This window comes from Notolepis coatsorum, assembly GCF_963971535.1.
Source record: "Notolepis coatsorum genome assembly, chromosome: 1".
Lineage (NCBI taxonomy): Eukaryota > Metazoa > Chordata > Actinopteri > Aulopiformes > Paralepididae > Notolepis > Notolepis coatsorum.
Window position 1 is genome coordinate 232,090,662 of NC_140165.1, and position 20,062 is coordinate 232,110,723.

At 44.1% G+C, this 20,062-nt stretch overlaps 1 protein-coding gene across 4 annotated transcripts; it reads right to left on the minus strand.

Annotated features, from left to right (window-relative positions):
- Window positions 1–1,454: 1,454 nt before the first annotated feature.
- On the minus strand, window positions 1,455–19,667 carry tsku (tsukushi small leucine rich proteoglycan homolog). 4 transcript variants are annotated; one of them, XM_084316449.1, is made up of 3 exons: window positions 19,397–19,667; window positions 9,215–9,524; window positions 1,455–4,656 (listed from the first exon to the last, which is right to left on the minus strand). In XM_084316449.1, the coding sequence occupies exons 2-3, from the start codon at window positions 9,521–9,523 to the stop codon at window positions 3,916–3,918; spliced, it is 1,050 nt and encodes a 349-aa protein (XP_084172575.1). In that variant the 5' UTR covers window position 9,524; window positions 19,397–19,667; the 3' UTR covers window positions 1,455–3,915. The 4 variants fall into 4 exon arrangements, with proteins under 4 accessions (XP_084172575.1, XP_084172574.1, XP_084172573.1 ...); XM_084316448.1 differs by having other exon boundaries at window positions 9,215–9,529; XM_084316447.1 differs by lacking the exon at window positions 19,397–19,667 and adding an exon at window positions 14,339–14,466 and having other exon boundaries at window positions 9,215–9,529.
- Window positions 19,668–20,062: the final 395 nt, after the last annotated feature.

Genomic DNA, 20,062 nt, shown 5'->3' on the forward strand with positions numbered 1-20,062 from the left:
TGCAACCAAACAGTATGATGCAAAAGGATATAAAAATAGGGTCTATGTTTAAAAATAACTGGAACGAATCCTTTAACTGGGGGGGGGGGGGGCAAAAACAACAGCATTGAGCATCTTAACTGGACTAGTTTATCTTCTCTGTCGTGTTGAAGTTGAGACGCTCATGTGACCTGAACGGTGCAGGTCCTAGATCAGTAACCACGGCACAAACGTGACCTTCAGTGAGTTTGCATAATATATGTATTAACACCGGGGCCGGAGTGAGGAGTGAAATGGGGGAAAACCCCACGCTTGATTTGCTGTGCCATTTGCATTCCACAGATGTCTCTGCGATTTCACAGCGTTTGGGAGAGCGAGAGCGCTGATCCTGGTGGGGTGACCTGAACTGGGGGCCTGTCGTGATTGATGGGCCCCCGGTCCCTCTGGGTCTCGACATGCCGACACGTCAGGAGACGGACAAATGGCACGGACATCTGGAAGCGCTTCAGGAACGGGGGTCATCCAATGAGGACCAGGCTCTCTTGACAACCTCTCACCCACTCGCACAGTCATGTGTGGCCACAAACACACACACACAAAAGGAAATGAGTATACACACACACACACTCATTTTTGGCTAGTTCAAATACCTCCCAAGGTCCCAACGTTATTTTTGAGCACTATTGAAATGTATTTTGTATTGTTGATCCTCTCCAACAAGCTACCCCAACAAAGGCTATTTTTTAATGTGTACATGGCTGATGCAATCTGTAAAACAAAAAACATTGTTTAGTCAGCCCTTTCCTGGCTCGGCTTTTGGCATATGGGTCTTTTAGAATTTCAAAGAAGCTGTGCTTTGGCAGCGTCAAGAAAAGAGAGAGAGAGAGAGAGAGAGAGAGAGAGAGAGAGAGAAGGCACATCTGAATACTCCTGTCTCCGTGGAGGAGCCTCACAATGGAACCCTCGTTCTCAAGATGCAGAGATCCGTACGACACCTCTCTCTCTCTCCCCCTCTCTCGGTCTCTCTCCCCCCCTCTCTCTCTCGCACCTCTTCCCCCCTCTCTCTCTCCCCCCTCTCCATTTCTCTCTCCCTCCCTCTCTCTCCATCTCTCCCTCCCCCCCCCCCCCCCCCCCCCCAGGCGGCAGGACCAGCACGACGAGGCACCCCTGCCAAGCGCTTGGGGTTGTGTCTGGCCACTTGTGTTTAGAAAGGACCACTCGAGACCACTAGTGTGAGTGTCTTGTGTTTCCCTCAGAGAAGCTCCAAGTAAATAAAAGAGCTCATAGTAACGACTGCATTGTAGGAAGTAAATAAGACGCTACGAGGGTGAACCACTGAAACCCAAGTCCTCCTCTCTTGGACATCAATCAGATGGTCCACCCTGTGAGTCACTCGGACTCAACTTGAGCTCTGCTCAAGGAAAACAGGCGTCAATGTGACATTGTGAAATAAAGGAGGGACACTTGACAGAATCGGCCCTTTAAGTGAGATTTATTTTCAAGGTGGAGCTTTGTATCATTTTCTTCATAGACACACCTAGCAATGGTTGCTCTATGGTCACAAGGGCGCGGTTGCAACGACAACCTGCAGGGTATTTTAGCAGAAAGAAAAGAGTTAAATGGAATGTCAGAGAAAAATAAACCGATTTAGACTATATATATACACGTATAATCGTCTAAGCTGTAAGTGTGGGAATAGTCAATCTATTACATATGATTTGTATACAAAAGGTATGTACAATAATAGTTACACGTATAAAACTTCTACACACAGACATCCTTGACATTCAAAAACACCTCATCTGCAGTCGTGAGACTGAAGAGTCGTCTTAGGTCCATAGTGACACCACAGGAACACCAAGGCAGGAATACCAAGGCAGGAACACCAAGGCAGGAACACCAAGGCAGGAATACCAAGGCAGGGATACCAAGGTAGGAATACCAAGGCAGGAATACCAAGGCAGGAATACCAAGGCAGGAATACCAAGGCACGAATACCAAGGCAGGGATACCAAGGTAGGAACACCAAGGCAGGAATACCAAGGCAGGAATACCAAGGCAGGAATACCAAGGCAGGAATACCAAGGCAGGAATACCAAGGCACGAATACCAAGGCACGAATACCAAGGCAGGAATACCAAGGCAGGGATACCAAGGCAGGGATACCAAGGCAGGAATACCAAGGCAGGGATACCAAGGCAGGGCTACATACCGAACGCACTCCCACACGTAGCAGAGCTGGATGCTTTCTGATATGTTTCAACATGAAATGGTATGAGCGAAACACAAATCCACATTTCCAGACATTTGTAGTAGTTGTGGCGTAGTAAATTATAACAGGTATGAAAGGGAATGATGTGTTGGATACTATTATCCTAGTAAGCCGACCTGCTTTACTTGAAAGAAGCCGTATTCACTGTTGTGTTTTGAAATATCCGTCTAGTTATTTGTTCGATGGCGGGTCAGGGAGAATTCAACATTCAAGTCTTATTTACTGATATCGTATGATGTGCTGATGTGTTTGAAACAGCGAGTTCCTAGTCTTAACAGAGGGACACCATCGAAATGATGAATTCGAATATGTCATCTCTATGATCTAGCAAAGTTCAATACATTTCTGTGAACACAAAATGGCCCAAAGCCAGAAACCAGAGAAGTCAGACTTCAAACCATGTCATCATGTATTTTGTGGACCCACAGAATGTTTTGAGTTTATAGACCCAAATGAGTTTTAATAAATGACACATTCTCAATTTATGGGCTGGTGTCTTTATGTAAAGCCACGTTACGTTCTGGCAATGTCCTTTGAAAGATAAGACCCGCCAGGTTTAACATTATAGGTTAGGTTTAGGTTTGACTATAGGACAATGTCAACTGAAGTGTGATCCTTGCATAGTATATATTTCTTTGTATTCTTTTGATATATAAATTCTTACTCACAGTCACCTGGCATGTTCCACTAAGGTGCCAATGATGATGGACAACGATAAAATATCTTCTATCCTGATTATGCTTCATGTACATCAATTTCATAAACCCAGCATCTGCTTCAAAGGGAAAGAGAAAACCTTGGTGGTCTAACTATTGCTGCTAATTGGGTATTATGAGTAATGCATAATACGTGTTGTACTGTATTACGTTGCATTATGTTTGGCCTTGTCTGTGAGTTGATTGTTAAAAATCCATGAATGGAATTAAGTGCAAAAATACAAATAGTTAAAATGGTCCCACTTCCAATTAAGTAACATGTTGTACTCGTGAATCATTCACAAACACATGTTAAGACTTATGAAGACATAAAGGAGATGTTTAGAGGATAGGGCAGATGTTTTTTTGTTTGTATCAACATATGAAAAAGGCCAAAAGAAAGGCATTTCTTCTACTTACAAGTACGGTCCATCCAGCCAACACCAGATACTAGCTCATATCCAGAAGTCATAGAACTCCATTGTTGTCCAACAACGGTTCAACAAAGTCACAGAGCTGCACTGTCTGCTTTGGTCCAGTGTAAGTCATCACTGAGATGAACCCAAAGCGTTGTGCTTTTTCCTGGAACTACTTTACGAAGAGACAGCGATTGCTTCGAGTCTCCCTGAACCAGAGCTACTTCTGAAGCCATCGCTGTCAGTAAGTAAGTATAGTTGTAGAAGTAGAAGAAACACATTGTAGGTTTTGGTCTTTTGGTCCAGTTCATTTTTATTACACCGGCCTTATCCTTTAACATCTGCTAAAGTCTTACCTGGTGTTCATGAAGGTTTCACTATTCTTCTTAAGACGTACTTAATTGAAACATTGGGACCACAAACAATCTTTAAAACAGCAAAAACTCAAGTGACTGGAACAACACAGACAGAAAGTGTTTTGCATAATGTGTACAAAAGGCACAGTTCTGGCACTGAATGTTAAAAAGAGTGGTCCGTTACGCGTGGCGCATCTTCACAACACAACGCCCTCCACGTTACAGTTAAGCACGTCGTCGTGCGTCACCTGCCCCACCTGCCAGTGGAACTGTCCCTGTTTCCGAGTCCTCCAGCAGTGGACGTTCTCTCCCAGTCGGATGCTCTTGACGCTGGGCAGGTGGCTCAGCATGTTACTCGGCAGGGACGTCACCCCGGAGCCGGACAGATTGAGCTCCTGCAGGGAGACTAGTCCGCTGAAGACGGCGGGGCTCAGGGTTTTGAGTCTGGGGTTGTTGGACAGGTCCAGAACTTGGAGACTTTGCAGGCCTTTGAAGCTGTGCGGCTGGATCTCCTGCAGGTCACGGAGGCCGCTGAGGGACAGGTGAACCAGATCTTTCAGCTGAGAGAAGGCCCCCTCCTCTATGCGGGAGATGGGGTTGCTGTCCAGGTTCAGGTCCCTCAGCGGGACGCCCGCCAGCTCCGGGACGGACGTCAGCTTGTTCCCCGTCAGGGTCAAGCTCAGGATGTGTAGGACTCCTCCGCGTGGACTCCTGGTGACGGTCGTTAGCTGGTTGTGCGACAGATCCACGCTGACGGGAGTGCCGTGGACTTTGGTGGCGAACACGTCCATGTCGAACGCCCGGAAGCGGTTGTAGCTGAGGTCGACCTCTGCCAGGGGGAGGCCGGAGAAGCAGCCACGCGAGAGACTCTCCAGGGTATTGTGGCTCAGGTCGAGAGTCTCCAGGTAACGGAGTCTGGACAGCGCATTGGGACTCACCTGGGAATTGGAGGAGAAGAAAGAGGAGAATAAGTAATATGTCAAACTCCAATATGTCCAAAACTCTGCTGCCTGCATGCTCACCTCCACCCACCGCTCTGACCACATCACCCCTGTCCTCCATGACCGCCTCCTCCACCACCTTTGCCTCTGACCTCCTCCTCCACCTCTACCTCTCTGACCTCCTCCACCACCTCTACCTCCCTGACCTCCTCCACCACCTCTACCTCTCTGACCTCCTCCACCACCTCTACCTCCCTGACCTCCTCCACCACCTCTACCTCTCTGACCTCCTCCACAACCTCTACCTCTCTGACCTCCTCCACCACCTCTACCTCTCTGACCTCCTCCACCTCTACCTCTCTGACCTCCTCCACCACCTCTACCTCTCTGACCTCCTCCACCACCTCTACCTCTCTGACCTCCTCCACCACCTCTACCTCTGACCTCCTCCACCTCCTCTACCTCTCTGACCTCCTCCACCACCTCTACCTCTGACCTCCTCCACCTCCTCTACCTCTCTGACCTCCTCCACCACCTCTACCTCTGACCTCCTCCACCACCTCTACCTCTCTGACCTCCTCCACCACCTCTACCTCTCTGACCTCCTCCATCACCTCTACCTCTCTGACCTCCTCCACCACCTCTACCTCGACCTCCTCCACCACTACCTCTACCTCTCTGACCTCCTCCTCCACCTCTACCTCTGACCTCCTCCACCACCTCTACCTCTCTGACCTCCTCCACCACCTCTACCTCTCTGACCTCCTCCACCACCTCTACCTCGACCTCCTCCACCACCTCTACCTCTCTGACCTCCTCCACCACCTCTACCTCGACCTCCTCCACCACCTCTACCTCTCTGACCTCCTCCACCACCTCTACCTCTCTGACCTCCTCCATCACCTCTACCTCTGACCTCCTCCACCACCTCTACCTCTCTGACCTCCTCCACCACCTCTACCTCGACCTCCTCCACCACCACCTCTACCTCTCTGACCTCCTCCACCACCTCTACCTCTCTGACCTCCTCCACCACCTCTACCTCTCTGACCTCCTCCTCCACCACCTCTACCTCTCTGACCTCCTCCACCACCTCTACCTCTCTGACCTCCTCCTCCATCACCTCTACCTCTCTGACCTCCTCCACCACCTCTACCTCTCTGACCTCCTCCACCACCTCTACCTCTCTGACCTCCTCCACCACCTCTACCTCTCTGACCTCCTCCTCCACCACCTCTACCTCTCTGACCTCCTCCTCCACCTCTACCTCTCTGACCTCCTCCTCCACCTCTACCTCTCTGACCTCCTCACCACCTCTACCTCTGACCTCCTCCACCACCTCTACCTCTCTGACCTCCTCCACCACCTCTACCTCTCTGACCTCCTCCTCCACCTCTACCTCTCTGACCTCCTCACCACCTCTACCTCTGACCTCCTCCACCACCTCTACCTCTCTGACCTCCTCCACCACCTCTACCTCTGACCTCCTCCACCACCTCTACCTCTCTGACCTCCTCCACCACCTCTACCTCTCTGACCTCCTCCACCACCTCTACCTCTCTGACCTCCTCCACCACCACCACCCCTACCTCTCTGACCTCCTCCACCCCCTCCACCCACCCCGTCACCTCAGGTCTGCTGACACCAACCTCTTACATCCCATCACAACCAATCTCCAGTCATGGGGCAACAGGGCCTTTGCTGCAGCTGCCCCCTCCCTCTGGAAAGCCCTCCCCAGCCACATCCGCAAGGCCAACACCCAACCATCCTTTAAACCAGCCCTCAAAACCCACCTCTTGCTTTTAACCCATAGCTGTTTGTTTGGTTTTGTTTCGCTGTTCTTTTTTTATCCTACACTGTAAAGCGTCTTTGAGCACTGAGAAAAGTGCTATATAAATCAAATGTATTATTATTATTATTATTATTATTATTACTATTTATTAAGTAAAAGAGAGGAGACAATAGATTCAAACCAGGGAGGTTAGACCATGGATTCAGAAGGTGGGAGAGGGGGGGGGGGGCAAGAGCGATATGCAAAATGATAGAGAAGGGGGAAATGCAGACACTACAAAAATTAAAGGAAAAATTTGGACTAGAAAACAGGGACCACTTCAGATATCTACAGGTTAGAGACTACTACAACAAAGAAATAAGGGGGGCCAAAGACGAAGAACAGAATGGAATAATAAAGATGATAGTATGGGCATACGAAGGGGGGCAAGGAAGAGTAATATCAGCAATATACCGGGCTATAATGAACAGCAAGGGACACACGACCGATTACATAAGGGAGAAATGGGAGAGAGAGCTAGAGATAGAAATAACAGGGAAGGAATGGGGGGACATATGCGAGGTGCAACATTCAACAACAGGATCGAGGATATGGAAAGAGTTTGGATGGAAAAACATAATCAGATTCTTTATAACCCCAGAGCTGAAGGGAAAATATGCACCAACACAAAGAGCATGCTGGAGGATGTGTGGGAAGGAGGGGGCAAATCACACGCACATATTCTGGGGATGTCAGAAGCTGAAGGGGTATTGGGAGGAGATAGGGGAGGCAATGATCAGAATATTAGGATACGGATTGCCACAAACGGGACTGGTGCTGTACTTAGGGGACCTGACACACGAGGGAATACAGGGGGGGGACAAATATTTAATAAAGATAATGTTGATATCGGCCAGAAAAGCAATAACGAGACTGTGGTACAAGGAAGACCCACCGACAATAGCACAATGGGTAGGAATAGTAGAGGAGATACAGGATATGGAGAGGATAACGCACATGCTGAGGCTACAGGAAGAGAAATTTGGGGAAAGATGGGTAAAGTGGGAGGATTATAAAGGGAACGAAAACGACATCACAGAGGAAGAACCAAATGCAACACAAGAGGGCGAAGGGTAAAGGAGGAAAGAAGTTCAAGGAGGGTCTCTGAACCCATGTCACACACTTTTGCTTTAGTTAGTATTTTATAATATATCTTTTTTTTTGGGGTATTACAATTGTTTTATGTTTTTGTACTTTACTATTTATGTCTGTTTAACAGTGTTATATTAATATTCAGGGATGATGTGGTTTGTGTATGGGTGAATCAAAAGGCAAAGAGAAAGTAAAAAAAAAAAAAAAAAAAAAAGGACGAAGGATAAGGGAAGAAAGAAGCTCAAGGAGGGTCTCTGGACCCATATCACACATGCATGCCTTAGTCGGTATTTAATATTTTTGAGTAGGAATTATATTTTTATACCTGTTTAAGGGAGGTACACAATCAGCCTTTGTATTAAGTACCTGGAAAACAACTGTAGTGGAACCAGACAACTAACCATGATACCCATGTAACCATTTATGTGCACTGTTTTGTTTTTTGTTTTTATTGTGTTGTTAGTTTCTTTTTTCTGTAAGTGCTGTTTGTCTATAAGTGTTAATAAAAATTTAAGTTTAAAAAAAAAAAAGAAGAGAGGAGAAGAAATAGAATAATGAATAAGAGGGGGAGGAGAAGAGGAAGAACAAGAAGGAAGGTAGAGTTCTTATCATCTCATTCTCAGATTCAGTTTAACCCTTTAACCACACTACAGAAGGCTAACCTTTCACTACCACACTACAAAGGGTTAATGCTTTCACTACCACACTACAAAGGGTTACCGCTTTCACTAACACACTACAGAAGGTTAACGCGTTCACTACCACACTACAGAAGGTTAGTTTACAGGTTAACCCTCTGTGGTAGTGAAAGGGTTATTAACCTTCTATAGTGTGGTAGTGAAAGGGTTAACCTTCTATAGTGCGGTAGTGAAAGGGTTAAGACGCTTCCACATCCGCTGTGATAACTATAACCGGAATCGTAGATGATATCATAGTCTCGTATTAATCACTATATACAGTAGATATATTAAAAGAGTTTGAGCCGCAATTTAGACAAATTCAAAAGACATTTTTAACATGCTCTATTTTATCATTTGTAACTTTGTAATGGTGTGCTGTGTTTGCCAGGTCTCCCTCGAAAAAGAGATTTAAATCTCAAGGGACTTCCCGGTTAAATGAAGATTAAAAGGTTTTTTGTTTGTTAAAATAAGTTGTCTACGTTAAAGTGGCCAATGTTAAAGAAAAACAGCTCTACACTCCAACAGCCATCACTGATATAGTGTTTGATCAGTAACATGGGTCTCCAAGTCCCTCCGCTCTGCAGTAAACATAAAGTACATACATACACAGACAAAAATAAGAAATAAAAGTAGTAAACTAGTTTTAAGCAAATGTGTCCTTGAAACAAGCCAATCTACCCGTGTAGAAAGCAAATTTGGCTTGGCAAGATTGACTTGAAATAAGTAAAAATATCTCCTGATTGGATGGAGGGGGAAGGGATACCAGAAAAATGTATTTTGTGTTTACTGGAGAACGGAGGGACTGAAAGACCCATGTTATATGACCAAACACTCTATATCAGTGATGGCTGACGGAATGTAGAGCTATTTAAAACATAATTTTAACAAAAGAAATACCACTTCCAGCACCTTTAACGTTCAATTAATTCAAAAGGATGTTCTTCTGACTGACCTTGGTGATGAGGTTGCTGCTGAGGTCTAAGCTAACCAGGGTGGTGTAGCCAGGCCCGGTCAGCATGGCGTCGGTGAGCGACCCCACGGTGTTGGAGGACAGGTCCAGGTGGGCGGTGTCCAGGGGGATGGGGATGGGCATGGTGCTGCTGGGGCCCAGCCCTCGGCAGTCCACCCTGGTCAGGCTGAAGCTGTCGAAGAGGCCGAAGCTCTCCACCTCGCAGTGGCAGCCGGGGTGGCAGTTCTTCTTCACCGTGCCGGAGTGGACGGCCACCGCCAGCGACACCCCGAACCACAGGAGCAGCGTCATTCTGCTCTGAGGAAACAAGCAGAGAGAGGGCTAAGAAGAAGAGCAGCGTCTCACTCGGGCGTCGTGGAGAGTTTCTGTTGAAAGAAAGTGACGACGTGGATGCATTATTTGACGATGTAGGGGGGGGAATTAAGTTGGCCATACTTACAACACACTAACAAGACGTGAGGAATGGAAATTAGTTAGGGTACCTTGTGTATACTGGGCACCTTGTGTATACTGGGCACCTTGTGTATACTGGGTGGGCACCTTGCACCTTGTGTATACTGGGCACCTTGTACCTTGTGTATACTGGGCACCTTGTGTATACTGGGCACCTTGCACCTTGTGTATACTGGGCACCTTGTACCTTGTGTATACTGGGCACCTTGCACCTTGTGTATACTGGGCACCTTGCACCTTGTGTATACTGGGCACCTTGTACCTTGTGTATACTGGGCACCTTGTGTATACTGGGCACCTTGCACCTTGTGTATACTGGGCACCTTGCACCTTGTGTATACTGGGCACCTTGCACCTTGTGTATACTGGGCACCTTGTACCTTGTGTATACTGGGCACCTTGTACCTTGTGTATACTGGGCACCTTGTACCTTGTGTATACTGGGCACCTTGTACCTTGTGTATACTGGGCACCTTGTACCTTGTGTATACTGGGCACCTTGTACCTTGTGTATACTGGGCACCTTGCACCTTGTGTATACTGGGCACCGTGTACCTTGTGTATACTGGGCACCTTGCACCTTGTGTATACTGGGCACCTTGCACCTTGTGTATACTGGGCACCTTGTACCTTGTGTATACTGGGCACCTTGCACCTTGTGTATACTGGGCACCTTGTACCTTGTGTATACTGGGCACCTTGTGTATACTGGGCACCTTGCACCTTGTGTATACTGCACCTTGTGTATAGGGATGGGTACCGAATTCGGTACTTTTAAAGGTACTTACCGAAACACGTCGGTACTCGGTACTACCGAGTATCGATTCACGTGAGATACCGTAATAAAAAATAAAAAAACATTAAAGAAATTGCACTTTAAATTATTTTTTTTTTTACCTTTTTTCTTTTCATGTCAACGTTCACACGCACGCACAATATACGTATCAGGGCCGACGTTCCACTCTACTGGTTAAAGTTGCTTACTCGCGAGTAGTACGTTCGTTGATAAAGAAAAATAAGGTCCACAGCCGCTCCGGTGTAAAACAAAGATATCCAAATGGTTTATTTCTCTTCCACAGCGAAGTCTTTCTTTACAGAAGTGATCCTAAAGCTATTTTCTTAAATATTCACGTCACTAGTCACTACTACAACAAGGTAAGAAAACTGTATTTTCCCAGTCTCCAAAATTACAGCCGACTCGACACATGAAAATTCAACAAAGGTATATCTTATCTTATCTTAAATTACAACATTTCAAGAGATACTTTAGCTTTCTCTAAATTCCAATGGTCAACCTCTAGTCTACCTCAATGCTCAACCTCTACCCCCCCCCCCCCCAAATTAGACCAGACCGTGGCCATTTGTACCTCTTTGCCTGAGTCACCGCACGCAGCACAGACCTACATACTGCAGAACAGAGAGGCTCGCCGGACACAGACGGCATGAGTTCCACCGTCTATTTATACTGAGGCGGACGTACACCGTGGGAGTCACGTAGACAAGAATTCCATTAATACAAGGATCCATTATAGTGATGGGAAAGGCAAGCGCTGCCGGAGTCTCATGGCCAGTACAGAGAGACTCAGAAGGAGCTTCTATCCCCATCAGGATGCTCAATGACTCCATGTAACAACCCATCATCTACACTCATTGCACACATCCACACGCACACACTCACTTTTAAACAAACACTCACCTTAACACTCACTTTAGACACTTTAACACCACATTATATTGATCTATTATTAAAGAGATTTGCACTACATGCATACCTCATTTGCAACTTACCTTAAAGTGTTGTACCTCATTTTCTGCATTGTACCTCACTGTTTACACATGTTTACTCACTGTACTTTTGTATCTAGGTTGTACTTTAGATTGTATATTGTATTGTATATTGTATATATGTATATTGTTGTATTTACTTACTTTTTTACTTACTTTTTTTTAATGTATGAAGCACACTCTCAGGGGCTCATACAGAACCAAGCATTTCACCGTAAAGTATGTGTATTTTATTGTGACAATTAATAAACAAACTTGAAACTTGAAACTTGAACATGAAATGTATGTATTCAAACCACAGAGCAATGATCTCAGTGAAGATGGTTTTATCTTTTCTTCTTCACATAGTTGTACTGGATGGGATTTACAGAGACGCATTCACATTAATCTGATTAAAAGCGTCCTTTAAAAGGAAAAAAGGGGCACTAATGAATGATGTAGATTGTCCCGTGACTAAGACGGGGAGGACGTGACCCTCTTTGCGCCGCCCCTGTGCCTCAAATAGATCCGCTATCAGCTCTATCTTTAATCTTTCAAAATGTTCAGTTGCTATCGCTATTAGCTCTATCTTTAATCTTTCAAAATGTTCAGTTGCTATTGCATGCACTCATCTGTGTTTCACTACACACATGAGTGCATGCTTACCAACTGTCCGTCTGCAACACTACTATCACCAACATCTAAGAAGGGAGATCCCCCCTTGAATGGCCCTTCTAAGGTTTCTCTCCTCCACACTGCCTGTGGAGCTTTTTTCCCTATTGTTAGGTTTTAGTGAGTTTTTCCTTACCTTCGCGTGGGGTATGTCTGGGAGTGCTTGCATTCTTTCATTTATTTGCATTCATCTAAAAATGTTTGGACCTTATGGTGTTCTTGTTCTGTTCTTGACTTATTGTTATGTTTCTTCTTGACTTGTTTAAAGAAGACCTGTACGGCCCATGGGGACATTAACGTGTGTTGTCGGGCCCTATAAATAAATTGTATTTGATTTTGATTTGATTTATTTTGCACATAATCTCACATTATATCCCCAAAACGTTTTGCACAAATTCATTTCGGGTTTTTGAGAATGAATGAGTTTGAATGTGTCCGTCAGAGAACTCGGAGGAGGACACAGAGTCCTTGAATCACTGAATGGCAATCCCCATTTCATTTCATTGATCTGTAATAAGATACAAGGATTCTGTGTCCTCCGACGACATCACCGGAGGACACATTCAAACTCATCGACTCTCGATAACTGTCGAAAATAACCGTTATGAATGAATGTGTGAGGAACTGCCTACAGTTCTGGGGCACATGTGAGATTATGTGCAACACAAATCAGCATTGTTTTTCTGTGAAGTTCCCCTTTAAATGGAATCGAGAACAGATCTAGGCTTAACCATGGAACCGGTATGCGAGTGTTCATTCTCCGTGCTAGAAAAGACATTACGTGGGAGCAGTGGAGATAACATCGTTATGAAGACACCGGGATACATTTCTTTGACGTGCGCATCCCAGGATAGCAAGTCCAGTCAAGTTCGAATCAGCCTCGGAGCCGTTCTCATTGTCCACGCCAACACCATTCCTCCAATACCTTGATTAACATTCCAGAAAATCACCAACCTTCATCTAAAATAACCAACCTTCATCCAAACCAGATCAGACCTTGCCTGTGGTTTTTGCACACATTGGAGTAGAGAATTCCCTCCCTCGTAAAAGGCAACCTTGAAGTTCTTTGTTCAACTTGTTTTCTGGAGAGAATTCAAGCTTTTCTCAGCGCAACCCGAGAAGAGCCCCGATTCCCAGCGGGTTTGACCTAATTTTTATGATCAAAGAGTTAATTTGCACTTTCTTAGTCTACTATAATGTATAATGTGTGAAAAAAAGGCTAAATGATGCATCTAAACTAAAGGCCCCATTAAAGGTCCAGAGTGGAATTTCTTTATCATTTCCTTTACAGCACTTAAAGTACCAGCTGACCTGAGCAGAAATCTGTTGAAATTATTATCGGTCAACGTATGAGGCTACAGCACAGGTTTATTTATTTTCGTATGGGTTTACCTCATTAATGTATGGGTTTACATCATTAATGTATGGGTTTTCCCTTATCAATGATATATTTAGTATGTTAAGGAAAAAGCCCCACACAATGTGTTCTGTTAAGAGCTAGAAACACACTATTTGCTGTGAGAACTGTCAAGAGACGTGCCTTTTTTTTTTTTTACTAATTTTACTAATTTTAAATGTGATATAGTACGATACAGAAATGGCTGTATCTCAAAAACGACAGGGACTTATGTAAAATGCTTGCAGTAATAATCTGCGCTTTGATCCAATGTAAATTTGATTAGCATGTGAAAAATTATTGTTATTTTTGTAATTTCTCTGCGAAAATTAAAAAAAAAATTATCAAACTTTTGTGTTTTTACCTCCTAACAGAGGTACTATATTAACAGATTAAATATCGTAGTTATCAATGGGTTAAAATATCTCGGCCACATCTTCAGATATGGAGCGCAATAAGATAATGAGCCCCTTGCATCCTTTAGAGCAAAGCGGGGAAAGAACATAACAATCTGAAGATTATGCAGTTCTATGCAGATATGCAGATTCTATATATATATATAACGGATAGGATAGCCATAGAACTGCATAATCTTCAGATTGTTATGTTACTATATATATATATAGTTAAACGGATAGGATAGCCATAGAACTGCATAATATATATATACATTACTCTGGGTACATTAATTTCTTAATGTACCCAGCTGTTCAGAATAAGTAACTTCAGAGAAAATAACATAAATAAAACAAAATAGAATGCAATTAAAGTACAAGATAGGTCTATTGGTGAAGCCCCTGCGGTAAGAAATAGAGCCCTACCTCTATTGAGATAATTCCTCTCTCTTCCACACCTGTGGCTCCTCGACAGCTGATGAGAATGATATATTGCCTCTTGAGATTTGCATTGCTGAACACGCCTTGCGTCATTCCACCACGTCAGATAAATGATCTGCTCTTGAGCCACTTACACAACCTTAAAGGGGCAGTTCACCCAAAAAAAATGTATTCAGCACATTTCTCTCTTGTCTATCCAGCATCCATCCAGTTTGTTTCGGTGTGATTAGAGACATCTAATCTAGAGACGGCCGTAGAGTTGTCTGCCATCACTCCAGGACAATGAAGCTTCATGGCACTGGGGTTGTGGAGCTCAAAGCACCAACAGAGAAAATACAGTTGAAAAACTCAAAAAAGCAATGTCTCTTTCCAGAAATCATTTTTCAAATGTATTTATTTCTTTGAGCACCACAAAGCGAGTGCCATTCAGCTCCATTGTATTGGAGTGACCACAGACATCTCTACGACAGGTATCTCTACGGCAGGTATCTCCAAGAATAGGAAAATCACACAGAAACTATCTGGATGTGCAAATAGCACTTTAGGTAAGTGCTATATATTTTGGGTGAACTGCCCCTTTAAGGCCCGACAGCTGCACACATAAGCACCAGTTAAATAACTAACACACACACACACACACACACACACACACATATCGGACAGAGGTTAACAGCTGTAATTGTGCAACAGGTGGAGACGAGGCAGGCAGCATGACCTAGCATAAAATTGATCATTAATCAGCAAAGTGGGCCAAAGTTATGCATGCTAAGATATTCTACTAATCATATTAAAGGCCATTCTGTGTGTGTGACACAGACAAATGCTGCGTTGTTGTGAGTATGTAGATTCAAAGTTCACAGAAAATGCTGCATCATTCAAACCAACCACCTGCAAATGTGCAAAGAAAAGATATCAAACAAACAAATGCTGTTGTTTCTTTAGCACCATATGAGTAAATTACCTCAGTTATAGAGTTACAGTTGCCATGGATGTTTTTGAACCACTAAAATTAACTAAGTTGTAGCAAACTAGTTTAATTACTTGTTTGTGGGCTAACTAGCTGATATCCTTTACAACTATTGGCAACTGACAGACTGACAGATGGGCCAATCAGGGTAACCAGAGCAGATTATTCAATGTTTTCAAGGAAGCAGATTGGATCATGTGAAATGGCTCGATTTTGATAACATCCAAGGGGATAGACATCAAAGGGCTTTAGTCATAATTTTCACAACAACAACAGTTCTAACATTTTGGGTAATGTAACTAATGTTACATCAACATACCTTCTGTTACAAAATGCAATGAGATGTGAGATTGTTCTGAATCGTTTAAATTGATTGAATGAAATCTACAAGGACATGACATTTATTTATATACAGTAATGTCATGTATACGAGTATATGTGTGTATGTATGTATATATACGGTATATACATTATACTGTATGTGTGTGTATGTGTGTGTGTATAGTATATTTAGTTTTGTCGTATATACTGTTTTGTTTTGTATCATTATCAAATAATGGGGGAAAGAAACAATAAAAATAATTATATTTAAAAAATAATTCAGGTACTTTCAGGATATAAAATGGCTTGACGACGGTTGTATCGTTTCCCCCCTTTCTTCTCTCTGGTAGCCTATAGAGTATAGTTACATAAGGCAACACAGGGTTACATAATGGCATATTTGAGGTTCAACAAGTAGGCTTATTAAGATGGGCCCAAAGCTCAAAGTCTATTCAGAGCTGGTCATTTTGTCCCGCAGCCTCACAGAGTTCCTAGAGACGTGGCTACTGTGACTGATTGGACAATCTCACTTGAACTAAATGAAGTGGGCGCTTTGGTTCATAATGTTCTTTGTAATAAATGCTTTATAAGTGGACTGTAAATGGTGTGCTGCTTTAGTGGCGGGGGGGGGGGGGGGGGTTATACATGCGCCCCCCCCTGCCTGTGGTTTGTCAAAACAAAAATGGGCGATAGATATTATTTTGACTATCAAATCAAGTTGGGTAAACAAATAATTTCCTACTACAAAACTATAATACAAAACATAAGGGTTGTCTTGTTAACAGGTCACTTTTGTTTATGTTCACATGTCCACCCAAATACACAGTTTTCTGTTGTTATTCTATAGTCTGCAAGATGAACACATCTAGATTAGATTCAGATGTATTGTCATTATACAGCACGAGTACAGTACTCATATAAACTTGGCATTTTCTGAGTTTTCTTTGCTCTCACAATTTTTACATCCCATCTGTGATCAGATTCCCTTTCTGTTTTGGCCGGCATGTTTAGTTCCTTACTCTGTTCGCGCTCCATGCCACCCCCGTGCTGGCGGCATGCACATGTGTTCCTCGCCGCCCTGTCCCAGAAAGAACACGTGATACACAGTCTTCAGGGACCACTTTCCTCCTACTGTGCCGCTATAGCGCCAACTTCACCAACAACTAGTCAAAAACTCCACCGGATACCTGTTTCTACGACTTATCTGGAGACGTAGTTCTTATCAAGCCAGCCGTTCCCTCCTTGGCATTCTTAAACGCCTGACGAAGAACGAGATAAAGTCACGCTGTCTTTTATGAAATGTTGCTTTCAGGGTTTTCCACTAAACTCCATGCAGAGCTTTTGCACACAATGCAAACTCCACGCGTGCAGTTTATTAGGCGTTCGGATCCTCTGTGGATCAGATTAGATTGGATTTGCTTAAAATGTATTGTCGTTATACAGCACAAGTACAGTACAACGAAAATACATTTGGCATCCAACCAGAGTGCAAATGTAACAGTAAAGTGCAATAGTAATATACAATGTACATATTAGGTATAAAATATATAAATGAGTACTACTGGGTACTGTGTATGTAGTACAGAGTTGTAGTATTACCTGTACAGTGATACAGGTATAAAGACACTATGGTAGTAAGTCGTACTGGTCAGCAGCATAACTAAGAGTAGGTAAGGGATATGTACAGATATGTGCATCAAACATGGTCTCGTTAAAGTGCACCCATGGAGTCCGTCTCTATTCCTTCCTCCAGCGGTGTTGGCCTCGGCCCAGCGCCTCTTTTCATGTGGATATAACCGTCATCCTCACCGGTTCCTGTCCTCATAACGCAGACCTGCACTTTCTTTTATCCCTTTTTCATTACCCCTCGTAAAAATAATGATCTCTCTCCTGTCCAGCGCGCATCTCCTCCTCCTCGGGCAAACGACAAGCCTCTAAACAACCCGCTACGAGGGACTCTGGGAAACGGACAGTAAAAGAAACCAAGTGGTCATTAGGTTTATAGGTCCACCAAAACGTCCCCTCACCTCTGTCCCTCCCTACCAGCCCCAGCGTCCGTTGACCCCCCGCCCCCCCCATCTGTTCCTTCACTAGGTACCATGACCTGTCAACACCTGGTGCTGCTCCTCTCATCCTTTCACCAATAAATCACAGTTAACGGCGAACTGCTGTTAGCGCCGGCCCGGCCTCCAATCAGACACATTCTAAGCACCGTAATTACCCCGACGGCAAGGGAAGCTTATAGGACGGGCGAGCCTCCTTGGTGGACAATTGGCGGTGGTCTGTGAAATGACACCTCAGTGACATCTCACTTTCAGGATTCCTTCAGGACAGCTCTGTATCCTGCCTGTCACTGAAACCACACTGACCCCGGTGTAATCCCCACCAAGTTGAAGCTCCGAAAACAATTTAATTAGAAGATGGAAGCCACGCTAATAATCCCTTTAAGCCAAATTAATGCACAACAATATGGGAGGCAGCAGGGTTCAATTAAACATTAAAGTGTTAATCTGTCGAGGCGCCACAGACGATACGTTTCTTCTCCTAATACAAGCTGTGGCTATTAGAGATGCAAAAAAGTCAATCTTAAAACAAAGAGAAGACCCCCTTTAAATGGAGCTATCGTCACAAAAAAACCTTGCACTTGTCCTACTAACTATACTAACCTACACTGTAGCACTCAACACTTTGATGAACATTGTTACTCAGCTGATATAGTTGTGTACCCTTCCTGCTGACTTGTCTTGGATAAAAGCGTCAGCTAAATGACTAAATGTAAATGTCACAAAATCTTAATGAAGATTAACCAGGGAGTATGATTGGTGGTGGATATGACAAATTAAATAATCTTGTTTAAATGTAGTTACGTTACTTTTTTTCCATCAACAACAAAAAAGTGTCTAGGTTGTCTACCTTCTATCTACCAGTAGGCTGTGTTGTGGGTTAACTGTTATCTATAATATCTATCTATTATTTATGTATATAATATATAACAGTTATATTGTTCTTCAACTGCTCTATCTTCGATCAACACAGCAACGTTCTACTATGTCCAACTTTGAGCACCGAGGCTGCCCTACAACAGGATCTTAGCATAATGACCTCTACTTATTAAATGTGCTCACTTGACACAAAAACTAGTTGAACGGGCAAAATATTAAAACGCAACATGACCCTCCGGACCCCGTGGCCTGGGACATTAGAGGTGGGCAGACACATCCATGCACAGCACTGCAGATCAAATTTCTTGCAGCCGTGGCAATCCATGTCGACCGATCCCTTCCGTACCTTTTGAGCAAGAAAAAAAATAAAAAAAAATCTTTGAGAATAGCCCCCCCCCCCCTTATAATTATGACTCGTGAATATGTAACGGTCCTCCGCCCCTCCCCGCTGTCAATCACAGCAGGCTCCACATGTCACTCCTGCGCGCATCATCATTCATAGAAGTTTCGCACGATTTATATTTAATAAAGAAAACGGTCTACAGTCGTCCTATCTCCGTGATTCACGATAGGGACACCGAGTATATTGGTTAGACTGTTGTTTACTCGGGTTATTATCACAAAAACGACGAACTCGATTGCTCAAAAATCCAGCAAATGTGAAATATGATCTGAGCAGACTGCGATCTCCCAAATGGCAGTGGGTCGAGAGGGTACAGTGCGAACTGTGCGATATGATCAAACCAGAAACCGTCTCATAAGGGTCTATATACATCATGTCTTTTTCTACTTTTCTCACATGCTCTGACTTACCTTGACCAACAATTGAAACCCTCGGGAGTCGGTTCGCCTGTCGGACGATCCCGTTGACTCTACTACTTCACCGGACCGCGCGACTCCGCTCCCATGTTCCGTGCGGCGGCTCCACAGCAGTTTCACGGGAGGAGTCGTTTTTCCCGATCCGATACCTGAACAAACGCTCACGGTCCGCGATGATGAAACAATAAGCTGTCAAGAGGAGGCGAGACTGACCCAGTGCTCTGTTTCCATCCCATAAAGTCCGGTGGTGGGTTTCCGCCGCCGACCCACTCCTTTCGGAAAAGCATTAATGCACGTTTGGACACGCACGATGCAGCGCACTCTAGTGGAGAGACGCCGCAAAAATAACCCACGTGAAATAAAGGCAGGGATGCAGTTATGCAACTAGGCTGGTTGTCTCATTTATTTTAAGGACTATTTATTTTCTTCATTTTGGTAGGGAAAGTTGTAAAAAGAAATGGCAAAGGGGAAAGCCCATTATTCTTATGCTTTAAAGTTTACGCACCATAATTCATTTAATTTAAAACCTTTATTTAAACTCGAAGAGCAACTGGTTTCCCTATCATTTACAGTTACTTCGAGTGTACATACAGAAATAAGCAACAACAAAAAAAGGCATATAAAACAACACAGCATATACAATAACAATAAGACAACAAG